The sequence below is a fragment of the Propithecus coquereli genome, unplaced genomic scaffold (assembly GCF_000956105.1).
Source record: "Propithecus coquereli isolate 6110/MARCELLA unplaced genomic scaffold, Pcoq_1.0 Scaffold77, whole genome shotgun sequence".
Classification (NCBI taxonomy): Eukaryota; Metazoa; Chordata; class Mammalia; order Primates; family Indriidae; genus Propithecus; species Propithecus coquereli.
Genome location: NW_012153840.1, coordinates 3491957 through 3507369, shown reverse-complemented (window position 1 = coordinate 3507369; position 15413 = coordinate 3491957). Strand labels below are relative to the sequence as shown.

The 15413-nt window shown below is 52.0% G+C and overlaps 1 protein-coding gene across 1 annotated transcript in view; it reads left to right on the top strand.

Moving 5' to 3' along the window:
- Positions 1–7269, top strand: part of LOC105824874 (PR domain zinc finger protein 2-like) — a 113072-nt gene extending 105803 nt beyond the window's left edge. The window contains 2 exon segments of the mRNA XM_012662485.1: positions 2016–2159; positions 7114–7269. Of these exon segments, the coding sequence (XP_012517939.1) occupies positions 2016–2159; positions 7114–7139 (170 nt within the window). The 3' untranslated portion in view covers positions 7140–7269.
- The last annotated feature ends 8144 nt before the right edge of the window (positions 7270–15413 follow it).

Genomic DNA, 15413 nt, shown 5'->3' with positions numbered 1-15413 from the left:
CTGCTCCTCTAGGATAAAGTTTTCATGTCTGAGCCTCAGTGTCCCTGTTTGTAAATGGTTATAAAAGTACTTGCTCTTCCTGCCTCCTGGGCTGCTGGGAGGGTCCAGAGAGAAAGCTGAGAAAGTGCTTGGGAATCACATGGGCCATGTGAGTGTCAGCTGGGGTTGTCCTCACTAGGCCAGGCAGTGTGCCCAGGGGTGGCCAGAGGGACCTGGCTTTGGGGGTCTCCCCTGCCGCCCGACTGTAAGAGCTGGACACCCTGAGCCAGGGAGAAGGCTTGCCCTAGTGGAAATGGCTGTGGCTGCTGTGGCCGCAGGAGCCAGAGGGCAGAACAGGGACAGAAGGGGCAGAGAAAGGCTGGGTAGCTGGAGGGGGCGGCGAGGCCGGGGCGTTGCAGTGATTGATCTGATTGGAATGTTTCCTGGATGCACAGTAGTGGTAGCAGAGAGAGGGAGAAGCTGGATGTTGATGATGCGGTGTTTGTCCGTCTCCAAAGCTGCTGCTGGTCCTGCTACACTCCGCTGTAGACATTTCCCCAGACGGGGACATCAGGGCGGGACCTACTATATGCCAGGACTGTTCCTTGTTCCCTAGTAGGACGGAGTCCACGTCGCTCATGTCTCCAGGCAGCCTCCCAGATGCTGTGTCTCCCCGGATTTTGTCTCCTGGGACACCAGCCAGCCCTGGGGGCGTGGGGGGGCAGCCACCAGCTGTGGAGATGGCCTCCATGGCTTCCTCATGGGCGCATAATCCTTGCAGGCCTTGGTGGCCCATGTGGTGGACAGACTTGCTGCGCGTTGGGCCTCAGTTTCCTCCTTGACTCCTTTTTGGGGCGAGTGGAACAAGCTGACCACAGGCCTTGACTGCATGGCGTGGGGGAGGAACTCACACAGGGGCAGCCCCGACCTTGAGAGAGAGATGAGTGACATAGGCTCTCTGTGCCTGTTTCCCATCTGCAAATGAGGGATAATCATAGTGTCCACCTTGGTAGGTTGTATGAGGAGTAAGACAGTTGGTAGGTATAAAATATGTAGCACAGGTCTGGACACCCAGTAAGCACACATGCGTTGTACTTATTTGGCAAATGTTTATTTTTGTTGCGCTAAGCTGAGCATGCAGGAATGAGCACGACAAAGGCCCTGACGCTGGGATCCCGGAGCTCACGAGGAAGGCAGATGCCTTCCTGATATATGTTTTTGGTTCAGTTTAACAAGTGCGGGGATGGGGATGCAAGCACAAGGGAGAGTGGGAGCCCACGGGAGGGACACCTCACCCAGGAGGTAAAGAAGGAAGGCTTCCTGGAGGAGGTAGTGTCCCAGCTGCAATCTGAAAGAGGAGTACGAGTTAGCTGAATGCAGGGAGGGGAGGAATGAGGGTCTGGGTTGCCTATCTTTTAAATACATTTGTAAAGGCTCTTCTGAAAAAACAAATCCCATTCAATGGGCTACAGTACAAGCAGGGCCAGACCATGTCAAAGGCAGCTGGTTCACATCTCTATTGGGAAGTCACGTCACCTCTCTGAGATCCCCGACATGGGAGTGCCTGGCACCGGGTAGATGTCGAGTGTGGGGGTTAATGGCATGGAAGGGACCTCCCCCCTGCCCCCGACGCAGGTGTGTTTGTACCTTAGGAACAGCAACCTCCCCAGATGCTTTCTGCCCTGTGGGTGTTGGGGCCTGGCAGGAGGGAAGAACAGAAAGGCAGGTGGGAAAATGGAATCAGAGAAAGATAAAGCTGTGGTCTTGATGCCACAAGAGTTCATTCCAGCTCACCTGCGTGTCCACTGGGGGTCACCAAAGCTCTGCCCATCGTAGTGTCTCAGAACCGGGCTGGTGGACACTTCTCACCCACGCTGCTGTGAGCACCTCCAGAGGGGAGAGAGGGTGGCGGATGAGCACGGTGAAGTACGCTCGGACCTGGGAAGTGGTGGCCAGCACTAAGGAACCCCCGGCGATGTCTGGGGCACCAGGCTGGGCTCCAGGTGACGATGTGTGTTGTTCCTCTTCCCACACAGCTACAGCCTCCGCCTGGCGTCCCGATGCCCTCCGCCAGCAGCCCCGTACATCACCCGGCAGTACAGGAAAGTGAAGGCCCCGGCTGCTGCCCAGTTCCAGGGACCCTTCTTCAAAGAGTAGATGCTCCGCCTGCTCCCTGACAGGTACGAGGCAGGATGGAGCAGACTCTGGCACCGTGGGTGGGTCTGGAGGCCGAGGTGGGCTCGGCTTGGGTCCTGGGTGGGAGGGAAGGAGAGCAAGGGTGGGCCTGGTCTCTGTGTGTGCCAGGCATGGCATGGGGACTCCCTGCAGGAGCACGCTTGGCTGAGAGCAGATTCTGGACCACCTGGGTTCAGATCCCGGCTCTGTCACTGACTGGCTGCAGGACTTCAAGCAAGTTACTTACTCTCTCTGAGCCTCAGTCTCCATATTTATAAAATGGGCACTACAGTAGTACCTACTTGTTGGGACAATGTGAGAGTTACAAGTGTCAGATGTGCAAAGCACCTAGAACAGTACCTGCCGCATGGTGAGCACCAGATAAGGATTAGCTCTTGTTACTATAATAGTAATGATAATTATAAAAATGGTAATTATACTTGGTACTCAATTGAATCCTTCTGGACTTGTGCAGTCCCTATTCTCGTATGTATTTGAAGGTAAAAATAATACTGGTTATATATCCCTATCCCAAAATCTCAAATCCAAATGCTCTAAAATTTGAAACTTTTGAATGGCAATATGATGCTAAAAGGAAATGCTCATTGGAGAATTTCATATTTTGGATTCTAGGATTAGGGATGCTGAATCAGGGAATATATAATGCAAATATTCCAAAATCCCCAAATACCTGAAATCTGAAACACTTCTGGTCCCAAGCATTTCAGCGACTACTTCAGGGATACTAAACCTGTAGTAATCCATAAAATATAAAGTTTACTTTATGTTGAGCCAAAATCGTCTCTTCCTAGGTTTTCCATTGGTAAAAACCTAGAATCATTCTAAATTTTCTGATGGTAACACACGGAAGTCAGACTTTCCATTTTTGGAGCGCCTGGGCTCTGCTAGTGGCCCACAGCAGGCTTGGGCCTCCCTGTTGGCAACACAGCACAGTTGCATTTGTTGTGTCCCCAAGGTCAGCGTCCCAAAGCACGATCGGAGGACTCGTGCATCAGAAGATCTGGGGCACCGTTATCAGTACAGACCTGGGGGCTCCTCCCAAATGTACAGAACAAGCATCCTGGTGAGCGGGGCCTGGGAACCTGCGTTAGCCGGTGGCCCTGTTGTTCTGGGATACACTCAAGTTCGGGGATGCCTGCTTAACTCAGGGCAGGGGTTAGACCACTAGCCAGGGTCATTTGGAATGAGAATTAGTTGTTTAAGGCAAGAATGGGCTGAATTCTGAAACTTTGGGGATTTTTGTGTTATATCAGGAAGCAAAGACTCTTCTTCCGTTCTGCATGCCCTCCCACCCCTAGACCTCGCTCATTTCTCCGTTTCTTAAGCAGTTGGGATTTCCGGCTTGGCTTTATTCCTCTGGGGGTGGGGAGGAGGATGACAGTAAAATCCACCTTCCCCAGAGAGCCTGTTGTCTGCAGCTGGCACTGAGCCCGTCTCTCTGGAGCCAGCTGCTCCCTGACAGGGGACTGGACCCTGAGGTGGAATCCTATAGAACAAAGTTGAAATGGATCCAAGATAGCACAGAGCTGGGAGGCCCCAGAGATGAACCCTCTCCTCCTCCCATTTTATAGATGGAAAATTTGAGGTCTTGAGAGCAGAGACTTGCCTAGAGTCTTCTGGAAAATGGGAGGCAGTTCCAGGGGAGCAGTTCCTGACTCTGGGTCCCGTTCCTGTCCTGGGATCCTTCCTGTGGCGGAGGTTGCTGCGTGAACCTCTGTGTTGATGGGTGCTCTGGTCATGGCTTCTACCCCAGAGCAGTTTCTCTGCAGCCTGCGGGAGAGCCACGTGCGACGCTGGGCTACTGGGCAGTTTCTGTCTGTGGCCACGGCAGTCTCAGCGAGGACAACGATGGGCTGTGCGCAACATTTGCCAAGCGTTCTCAATCCAGGCTCTCCCCGGGGCCAGGCACCATCCTAGATAGCTGCATTCTTCTTCCTTCTTCACGAACATACACAGCTCCCCAAGCTAAGCGCTTAATTGAATAGAGGCCGAATGTACTTTGCATCTACAACTAACAGCCTCTCTTTGCTCATCTACGATGAATGTTCTAAACTGAACAGTTTAATTTCTAAGTGATTGAAACTTGCTCCTTAAAATCTTATTTAACTTTTTTCTATTTTTTAAATTTGTATTTACACCAAGCATGTGCTACTTATTTTATTATTAATGATTTGGGGTTTTTTTTAAACATCTTACACCATTTGCCTTGGTCAGCTCAAGCTGCCATAACAGCATACCACTGACTGGGTGGCTTCAACGTTTAACAGAAGTTTATTTTCTGGCCATTCTCGAGCTGGAAGTCCCAGATCAGGATACGTGGTCGAGTTCTGGTGAGGGCCCACGTCCTGGCTTGCAGACGGCCACCTTCTTGCTGTGTCCTCACGTGGTGGTTGTGGGGGACGGAGAGCAAGCTCTCTGGTGTCTCTTCTTAGAAGCCCACTAATCTCTCTTTTTTTTTTTTACGAGCCTAGAAGCCCACTAACCTCTCATGAGGGCCCCTCCCTGGTGACCTCATCTAACCCTAATTACCTCCAAATACCATTACACTGGGGGTTAGGGCATCAGTATGTGGATTTCAGGGGACACAACTCAGTCTATAGCACTAACACAGCTCCAGGAGATTTTTAAAAATGCCGTGGCAAAGAATTTGAGCACAGGAAGATATGTGCAGATCAACACCCTCATTTTACAGAGAGGGAAACTGAGGCCCAGAGGGGCACCTGGCAGAGCTGGCATCAGAGCTCTGGTCTTCTGACTCCCAGGGTGGATGCTGGACTTGAAGTGGGCTGTGCCCCCTCCGTGCAGAATCACACGTGCACGTGGGTCTTGTTCAGGCACGAGGATGGCACTCTCGGAGGACCCGAGAGCCGGGCTGCCTTGCTCCTGCTGCCCTTCCCGGGTCGGAGGCTCTGTAACTGTGTGCTGGACGGGCTGAGTGGAGCGGCTGTCCCTGCCCATCGCTAGCCTCTGCTGCACCCCCCTTTCCTGTGTCTCAGGCACAGCCCAGAGCTTCTGTTCGCTTTCAGGCGTAGGGAAGCGCCACCTGCCCAGTGCAGTGTGAGGCTCTCTTTGCACATCCCGTCTCACTCCGCCCTCGGGGCCAGCGGACTTCTCCTGGGGGGCTGAGAGGGGAGGTCCAGGGAGCGGACCAGCATCTCTCACGTTCCCAGCCACTGTCACTGTCCTCGTCTTGGCTGTCGCTGCTCCTTGGCTAAGACTGGCCAGCCTTGAGCCCTCGGTGTCAGGCCTCCTGACACTGGCCCTGTCCTGCTGTCCTGGGAGGGGGTTGGTAGAGGCCCCCATCTCCCTCATGTGAGAGCTCCCCTTGCCCTCAGGCCCAGCCCCTGCTGCTGTGGCCCCTGCAGAGGGCTGCCCCCTTGGTGGGGGACTGGCAGGATGGGTCCTTTATGGAGCCCACTAAACCCGCAGGAAACCCACACTCGCTGGCTACGGCTGGCCGAGGGAGTGTGGCTGCTGCAGACGGGCCCCCGCTCGGCTTTCCTTCCCTCCCCCTGCTCCTGGGCATGGGCACGTGGGCACGGGCAGACGACCTGTCTGCAGCATACGCAGGTGTTCGCCAGGAAAGGAAGCTCCCTCTCTTGAAGGCCCCCTCTCCACTGCCAGTAGCTCCTTCCAGCACCATCAGGAGTTTTCAGGGGATTGGGATTAACAGAGCTAAGCGGTTAAGTGCGGTGTCTGGAGCCACGCCTTCGGTGGGTACTCCACTCCTGTCTGTTACTGTTCACTCATCTGAGAAATGGGTTGACAATAATACCTCTCTCATGGGCACATGAAAAGCCCTTAGGCAAGTGTCTGGTATGCAGTAAGCCTTCCATAAACCAGAACTGCTCTTATTATTATTGAATTATTATTATTAGCAATAGTGAGAATAGTAAGAATAATTTTTAGTAATAGTAATGGTGACCTGTAGAGAGAACTGTACCCCTGAACTTGGCCCAGCAAGTTCAATGCAACACAGCAAACATTATTAATCGCTTACCCACGTGCCCAGCTCTGTACCAAGCACTGTGAACGTGATTTCCGTGGAGGACAGGTGTGGGCAGAGCCACCCCCTCCTGACAGGAAGAACGCGCAGGCTCTGGAGCGAGCTTGACCCGGCCGGAGTCTCGCCTCTATTGTTCGTCGTCATCGGCTGACTTGGAAAAGTTATTTCTCCTCTTCGAGCCTCCATTTCTTCCATGTAAAATGGGGATCCGTGTCGCCTGCCACAAGAATGATAGCGCAACTGCTTGGGGAACTGGCAGTGTTGACTGACACTGGACACAGGACCCCACGGTGCCACAGACGGGGACATACTCAGCAGAAATACGTGCCCACGTACATGTACCAGAAAACCTGTACAAGAACGCTCATGTGTTATATATGCACACCCTACCACCCAGCACGTGCACGCAGCAGAAATGTGCACATATGTTCGTCATACATGTCTTCTAGACGCATACAGGAATGTTCTAGCAGCATTACTCACATGACCCCAAACTGGAAACTAAGGTTGTGCTCCAGGAGTGGAATAGGTGGATGAATGTGGCACATTCCTGCAAGAGAACACTGTATAACCAGACGATTGAGAGAACTGTAGCCACGTGCTCAGACTGGATGAATCTCACAAACACGCCACAAGGAAGAAGCCAGACACGAAATATGTGCTTGACTAATTCTGTTTATTTAAGTTAAAAAATGGGCAAACCACGCTATGGTGGTAGAGGTCGGGACAGTGCTATTCTGGTGGGCGGGTCAGGTTAGTGTATCCCTAAGCGGACGGGGGCCAGTGGGTGCTGGTTACGAGGCATGTGCTGTGTGCATGGTGGACATCAGTAAACAGTTTCACTGAAAACTTCAGTGGGATGATGCGTGAACAGCCCATGGCAGGCACTGAGTATGTGGTTGCCATTATTTTTCTTTTCTTTTTCTCCTCAGCACCTGAAGTGACCTGGAATCAGTGAAGCCAAAGGGACTGCAGTCTGCCCCGCAGGGAGTAGCGACCTGTCCCCATTGTGTGCGCCGCTAGAGAGAGGGAGTGCGTGTGCGGGTGCGCGTGTGGGTGCGTGAGCGGTCTTCAAACAAGGGTCCTGACCCCCGGAGGCAGGAAGGCTGCCGACTCCATGCCGTCCTCTGGGACGATACTCAGAGGCAGGTCTGGCACCCCGTCCTACAGCTCAGCCTTCCTCTTGGGGCGGGGCCCCTCCTACTATGCAATTTTTCAAGAGCTCCTTGACCCTGGTTTTTGCTTCTCGAATTGTCTGTTGCCATTTTGGGGACTTTGGTCCAGTCCGAGGAAGGCCTTCAGGAGGAGGTCAAGTTCCCTTTCAATACCACCCCTTCCCCCCACCTCCAGTCTCCCTGCAACATCTCTGGGAATCCATAACATACAGACGCCTGGAGACGCGAGCCTGAGCGCTGCCCTTGGCCCCAGCACTTGGAAAACCCCCTTCCTTGCCTGAGCGATGGAGCTGCTGGCTCTCGAGTCATTTCCAGATCTAAAATTCCCATCAGTCCATTGCTCTTGAGTCTCTGCAGAGAACGCCCAAAGCAGGTGCCCCTGGGAGAAAGAACTTGTCCCCACTTGTACACCATTTCCTCCCTCGGGAAGGGCGGTGGATGGGGCCTCACTGGGTGGGACCGTCACACCTTCAGTGTCTGAGCTCCTCAGATTCGCTGCAAAGGGAAACAAATAAATTGGGAAATGAGAAAAAAAAAAATGGAAGGATTGAAAAACACGGGAAGAAAAAGAGATTTCTGGAGGCCATAAATCCTCTGCCAGGGGCTGCCGGGGCGGACCCCTGCTCTCTAGGGGTCAGTCCGCGTCTTGGAGAAACACGCGAGCTGAGCTTGGAGTTTGGACCCAGTTCAGTCAGGTTCTTGGGTTTTGTGCCTTCGGGGCAGACTCCAGACGAGGACATCTGAGACCACTTTGGTGCTGTTTTCTCAGCCCCGATTTCAGTCGTGATGCATCAGACCCAGAGTGGAAGGAGGGACGCTGGCAAGTGCGAGTTGTCACACGGTAAAGGGATTTTCTTTTTCAGGGCTACTATGGTTGATCTTGCAACTCTGTAAATATGTATGTAAACACTTTTAAAAGCACGTATTTATGTCCCTGACTGTAAATGCCCCGTTTTTAAAGTTTTATAACTTGTGTTATTTAATTAATCAGTCGACTGGCATCAGTATGGGGTCCGACAAGGGTCCGGGAGAAGGGTCTCGTGAGATCCTCACATGGGCAGAAAAATGCTGAGCATTGGCCAACGTCACGGTTTTCCTATTCCCAGCTAAAAACCGTTGTTTGCTTTTAATTTTTATGAACTGGAGTCCTTTCGCCCGCTCCTGCAATTAACCCTCACAAGCATGAAGAGCTGTGGCTGCTCCCACCCTCTTGACACAGTTTTGTCCCGTAAATGTCCACATTCATGAACCGTTCCCCATCAGCAGTGAGGAAACTCAAACCCAAAGCCTCGCAAGGCGCCTTCAGCCCATGGCGAATTCTGGGAAGTGTGGTCGAGGCCTTGGGGGAGATTCATTTTGTTGTATGTGCGAATGTGCCAGTCACCCTTCAACACTCCCAGACTGTCAGGAAGAGTTGTTCCAGTGGTGGAAAAGGGGGGATGGTCGGCGATGGTCTTCAAGTGTGGGTTTGGGGCGCGGAAGAAGACAGCTCTGTCTCTGCCATGTGAAGAAAACGAACAATAAACGTGTGAAGAGCCATTGTGAGGAGCAAGTGTGGGCTGATCATTTTGGTCTCTGCGCTTTGTCTTCCGTGTGGGTGATTGCTGTGGCCGTGGGGTGGGGGGCCCTGAGTGCTCTGTGCCAGCAGCGGGAGGAGCCCAAGGCTTCGAGGAGACCCACCTGGGAACATCCTACCTGGTGAGCAAGGCTGCTCGGCCTTCGACTCACCCTTCCAGCTGCCGGCCGGTAAGTCAGGCCATTCCGCTAAGACTGGAAAGGCCTCCTACGATTGCAAATATATTCTTGTCTTTAAACAGCTTCATTGAGATCTAATCCACATATCACCATTTCCCTACTGAGGTGTACAAATCGGTGGTCTTTAATATATTCACGATTGAGCAGCCATCCTTGCAATCAATTTTAGAACATTTTCAACACCCCCAACACCCCCGGTACCCATTAGCAGTCACTCCCCATGCTCCTCACCCCAGACAACCACAGATCTACTTCCTGTTCCTACGGATTCGTCTATCTGGACATTTCACATAGATGGGACCATATCACACGTATCTTTTGTGACTGGCTTCTTCTAGCATACTGTTTGCAAGGTTCATCTAGGTTGAAGCATGTGTTGGTACTTCATTTCTTTTTGAGGCCAAATATTCCATTTTATGTATATACTGTCTTTTACTTATCCATTCTTCAGTTGATTGACTTTGGGATTGTTTCCACTTTCTGGCTATTAGGAATAGTGCTGCTGTGAACATTTGTGTAAAAGTCTCTGCGTGGACATAAGTCTTCTTGAGTGTATGGCTAGGAGGGAATTGGTGGGTCATATGGTAACTCCTCAACATTTTGATGAGCTGCCCAACTATTTTCCAAAGTACCTGTACTATTTCGCATTCCTACCAGCAATACATAAGGGTTCCAATTTCTCCACCTCCTTGTCAACACATGTTACTGTCTTTTTATTTTAGCCGTCCTACTGGGTGTGAATATAAATAAATTCTTTGAAGAGCTAACCATGCCTCTGATCACATATCCCAGCAGAGTTAGATATCAGAGCCCCGAGGGGATGGGGTGAGCACAGGGAATTCTAACTGGAAGTGAGAGGCAAGCATGTTCTTGGGTTTGGGGTAGAAGGAGACCCCCAGTGGTCTTTGTCCACAGCCAACTAGAAGGTAGAAGGAAGAGCCCAGAATTCTAAATACTTTCTTGAAAAAGAAGATGTGTTAGGGTTCTCCAGAGAAACAACCAACAGGAAATTTATATATATAATTTACATGCATATAAAAATATGATTTATTATGAGGAATCGGCTCACATGATCATGAAGGCCGAGAAGTCCCAAGTTCTGCCATCTGCCAGCTGGAGACGCAGGAAAGCCTGTGGTGAAATTCAGTCTGAGCCCAAACACCTGGAAACCAGGGGAGCTGATGATATAATCCCCGTCCAAGGGCAGGAGAAGATGAGATGTTGCAGCTCAACAGTGAGGCAGGAAAAAAGGAACGAATTCCTCCTCCTCCTCCCTTTTGTTCTATTTAGGTCCTTCATGGGTTGGATGATGCCAGCCACACCGGGGAGGGAGGTCTACTGAGTCCACATATCAAAGCATGAATCTCATCTGGAAACACCCCACAGACACAGCCAGAAACAATGTTTAACCTGCACCCCATGACCCACTCTAGTTGACACGAAACTTACCATCACACACAACTTTCCACTTTTTGGAGGAAACTTATCTAGGGAAAACAAGTAAACAAAGTAGACCCTTCTAAGGAGGTGCAATGCATGCATTCAGCTCATCAGCGTGGGTTGGCCCCAGTCTGGGCACACAGAGATGGATTTCACACAGTGGTGGGGATGGCAGGGCAAGGAGGGAAGAGTAGATGGAGGAGAAAGTAGACAATTTCAGGGAATGAAAAATGCTGGTGTCAAGGCCAGTCCTGGGTGTGCTGAGAGCATAAAAGTGGGATCCTAAATTCAGGCTTAGGCATCCGGGAGGGCTGCCTGGGGGAGGAGGGGACACAGGGGACCCTCGTAGGTCCTGATGAGGTCTCCTCACCTAATCTCCATGTAAGGCCTTACAATGATTCATGAAGGGAAGAGAAGTGTTCTTAGTATTGCAAGTAGCCCGGAATTAAAATGAAAACAATAATGTCCGTTTATGGCCTACTTTTCAGCTCTGTCACGTACTCTCCCACACACAAGTCCATTCCATTCCTCCAACAAGCTTCAAGGTGGGCAGGGCAGGACATGTCCTTTCTGTGCAGATGGAGCTCAGCAAGCTAGTGACTCACCTAAGTCACACCTGCTCAGCATCGCGGGACCTGAGCCAGCCTCCGACTGCAAGCCTAGGGCTGAATGACACCGCTGCCATTTACTGAGCGCTGTGACGTGCCAGGCATTCCCTCTCATCTCACGGCCGCCTACCAGTGTGGCATCTCAATGGCCATTTCACAGGTGAAAAGAGCTGAGGCCCAGAGATGTTAAACGATGTGGCCAGCGACAGGGCTACACAGCTGGTAGGTGTGAGCCAGGAATTGGACACAGGTCTTTGAGGGCCCAAAGGCCACGATATCCTACTCACCCATCCCTACTTCTCGCTGCTCCCTCTGCCACCCCCCTGCAGGTTTTAACATCACAGCACAGGTGTGTCTCCAACCCCAGACATAGCAATCAGCTGCTGGACTTTTCCTCTTCCCCAGATTGGTGGCCACACGAGACACATGGGTTTAAAAGCGCAGGCTTTGGAGCTCAAGCCCCGGGTTCAATCCTAGCTCTGCTCGTGACTGGCTGTGTGACCTCAGGCTGGTCACTGGCCTCAGCCTGGCTCCTTGTTTGTACAGGGGGATGATAGTCATATCCGCCTTCCTATGTTTTAGTGAGGACATAATTAGCCACTACTGTGTCTCCTTGGGGTAAGTTAACACCTGTTTCTGGGATCATCTGGTCTTTTTGTTAAAAGAGAGATTCTCGGCCTCCACCCCCAAACTCGTTGAATCAGAATTGGTGGTAGCGGGCGGTTCTGGGCCACTTGTATTGTCCACAAGCTCTGCATGTCCCGCCAAGTTTAATGCCTGCTAAATCTGAAGATTATGGCCATAGCAATGACTGAAAACAAGCATTCCAGCCTCAGCCAGGACAGCGAATGGGTGTTGCCTCAGGCTCTGGGCTTTGCATTAAACAGCATCTCTAGTGGCTCTTTCGAGCATCCCACAGGGTCACTACTAGGAAAGGGGAGACTGGCTCCCAAAATGCACACCTTGAAGGTGCTTCTCAGTCTGCTGAACCTGGCCACCTGCCTCCAGTGGAGAAACCTGAGAAGAGCAGAGTTGGTAACAGGGATCAGGAAGCAGGGAACCCTCGCCAGACCTTGGTGGCAGCAGCACTCAGAATGAACACAGCCTTGACTTTCTTGGGACAGGTTAGAGAGAGCCCAGTGGGGATCGCAATGGCAACTCTATGGTGAGGTCTGGGATTTAGCAAGTCGCTGAGTGACCAGGGCTACGTGTGTGTGTGCACACCCAGGGAACCAGAGGAGCCCACGCACGCTGCCTACCCAGCACGGCATCGGCTGTGGTAGGAGGTCGGTGCATCTTCCTGGGAACTGTCTGTGGGAGCCGGGCAGAGGGGGGACCCCGCAGCTCACCTAAGACTGTGCTGCTGCCTCTCACCAGCAGATGGGGGTCCTCCCTCAAGTTGAGTCCCAGGCAGGAGCAGGGCCAGTGGGTGGGCCAAGTGCTCCTGGTTAAGGCTGAAGACAAAAGGAGCCCTGGGGCCCCAGAGCTGCTCAGCTGGGCAGGTGGGAAGTTTTCCCTGAGCTCCCTGCTCCAAAGAGGCAGGCTTGGGATGCCCCTCGGATGGGAGGTGAGGGGAGAGGTGCAGTGGTCTGGGGTGGGGTGTGCAGCTCCCTCTGACCCGCTGGGTCCCCAGGGTGGCAGTCCTCTAGAAGTTCAAAATGCCCTGACAGCTTTGCCAGCCACGGCTGAGCTAAGACAGAACAGCTGACCTCCTGCCAGAGGAGGCCTGTGCCCAAGAGTAGGGCCTGGCCCAGAGCCTGCCCCTCTGTTCCCATGGGCTGGTGGGGAGGGGCAGGGGGGCCAGGAGGGCACAGCCTGGGACGTCCAGCCCAGGGAAGTCAGCGCCTGCAGCCTGTCCCTGATGGATGAGGTGCAGAGCAAATCTCTCCCTGTGCTTCCTGTCTCAGGGCAGACAGTGAGCGCAGCTTCGCTGACAGGTTGAGGCTGGTCATGCTACTCACTTGTCAGTTGACTTCCATGCAGGGCTTAGGGGAAGGGACCAGGGGCCAGTAAGAGTCAGACTTGCAGGAATCTGAGATTGAGAGTCTCTTTACATTTTGCACCCTAAACACCTGACGTGTCTCCCCGTAGTCCTGGTGCTGGCAGCTTAGGGTGCTGTGTGTTTCTCTGGCTTGTGTGCACGTCTCTGAATCCAATCATGTCATTCTGAAAACTCTGTGATGTCTTCCCATGCTCTTAGAATAAAATACAACTCCCCTTTTAGCCTCACCTTGCACCCCTCCAGCCACTCTCTGTTCCAGCCATAGCAGCTGTCTTTCTGCTCCCGAACTAAATAAGCTCTCATCTGCCACAGGGCCTTTGCACAAACTAATTCCTCTGCTTGCAATGACTTTCCTTCCCCCCGCCCCATCCCCTGTGGTCACATGGCTGTCAGCTTGAACAGCCTCTCATCAGCATCCTTCCCTGACCACTCAGTCAAAAGTAGCCTCCCAGTCACCTCTGTCATTTGGGCCTGCTAGTTTCTTATTCTTCGCACTTATCACTGCCTGAGATTTTCTTGCCTCTTGACTTCTCTAGAATGTCAGCCCTATGAGAGCAGGTTCTCTCTGTCTGGTTCGGTGCTGTATCCTGGTGCCAATGACAGCACCCCCACACAGTAGTGGGTCCTCAGGGTGCGTTGAGAGGCCTCCCCAGGGGAATTCAACCTCGGAGGATCCTTTGCTGAGTTGGGGATCGAATACAGTTGTGTGAAAACAGCTGGTTTGCAGCTTCCAAGCTGGGTAGAGCACTTGCCCAGTTCTCAGCTTGGCTTGCTTCTGTGTGGGGGTCTCTCTTCAACCATCTTCAGGCCTGGGGAGGGAAATGAGGGGGGTTTTATTGTCATTGTTTAATGTCATTGTTTCAGAGGTGGGGTTGCCAGGTAAGTTCACGATGCCCAGTTACATTCGAATTTCAGATAATAAATAATTTTTAATGTATAAATATGTCCCAAATATTGCACAGGGCATACTTACCCTAATAAATTTGTTGTTTACCCAAAATTCAAATGTAACTGGGGATCCTGTATTGTTATTTGCTCAGTCTGGCGACCTATTTGGAGGGCAACACCTCTCGTTGGTGCCCTCTCTTCTGGGTCATCTTGCGGAGTTCCAGCTGGTCACTCTGAGAGCGCGTCAGCAGCCCTGGCCCCTGGCCCAGCAGCCGGGCAGCGGTTCCTCTGCTCTTAATAGCAGCTCATGCTTTGGATGCGAAGGTCGCCAAATGTCAAGTGGGGCCCTGAGGACTCTAAAGAGTGTTCAAGTGGCTCTCAACGCCTGCCTACATCTTGCGATTATGACTTCGACCTTCGCTTAATGTGTAAGATCAAAAACATTTTTCTTTTTTTTAATAAGTGGCCTCCCTTTCTTGCCATCTGATGTGAAGGATGGCACAACATAGGGGCAGACAAATGGGCCTGTTTTGGCATCAGCTGATAGGATGTTACAAAATAACGTTCTTGGGCAAGGAAGGGCTCCTACAGCTGCCTCTTCCCAGGGCCCTGGTGGCTGTGCGCTTCCAAACCAGCTGTCCTGATGGCCTTTGGGTGTTGGCGTGGTCCGTATCTGCTCTGTCTTACCCGAGCACCATTTGGTGCTGCCAGCAGGGCTAAGGCCCAGGGCAGAGGGAAAGCAGGAGTGTGGACACACCAATGCCCACTTTGGGACCCCAGGGAGGGCAGCCTGCACTGGAGGCCACCCATCCCTCTGCGACCGCTCAGGCCTGGGCTGTGCCCAGCTCCTAATGAGCACATAACCTGTGTGCTCAGGCACGGGGACAATTCTTGTGTGATTGCTTAAACATCAAATTTTTTATTTTCTAATGTAGTGTTAGAAACCCAAAAAACAGAGTAAATCCAAAGAAATCCCCAGTCACTGAAGGACTCTTTAGTGCAAAATCCTTGAGGTTTTTATGAAAACAAACACCAGCAATTGGCTGTGCCATCAATCTGCTGTGTGACTTTGAGAGGGTTATTGAACCTCCCTGTGCCTCAGTTTTCTCATCTGTAAAGTGGGCATGGTTGTAGGCCCGTTCTCATAGGGTTGTTGGGAAAATTAAGTTGGTTGTTACATCAAAAGCACTTAGTGGCTGGCTTTGGGAATGGACTATTAGTTGTGATGTTAGTCACACCAGGCTGGTAAACTTTAATATTATTGTCACCTCTGAATTCCCTCTAATGATGGTGGTGGGAGGGGCACATGATTAGCCAGCATTTAGATTACTTCTGAGTTTTCACTGGGCACTGGACATCCTGGT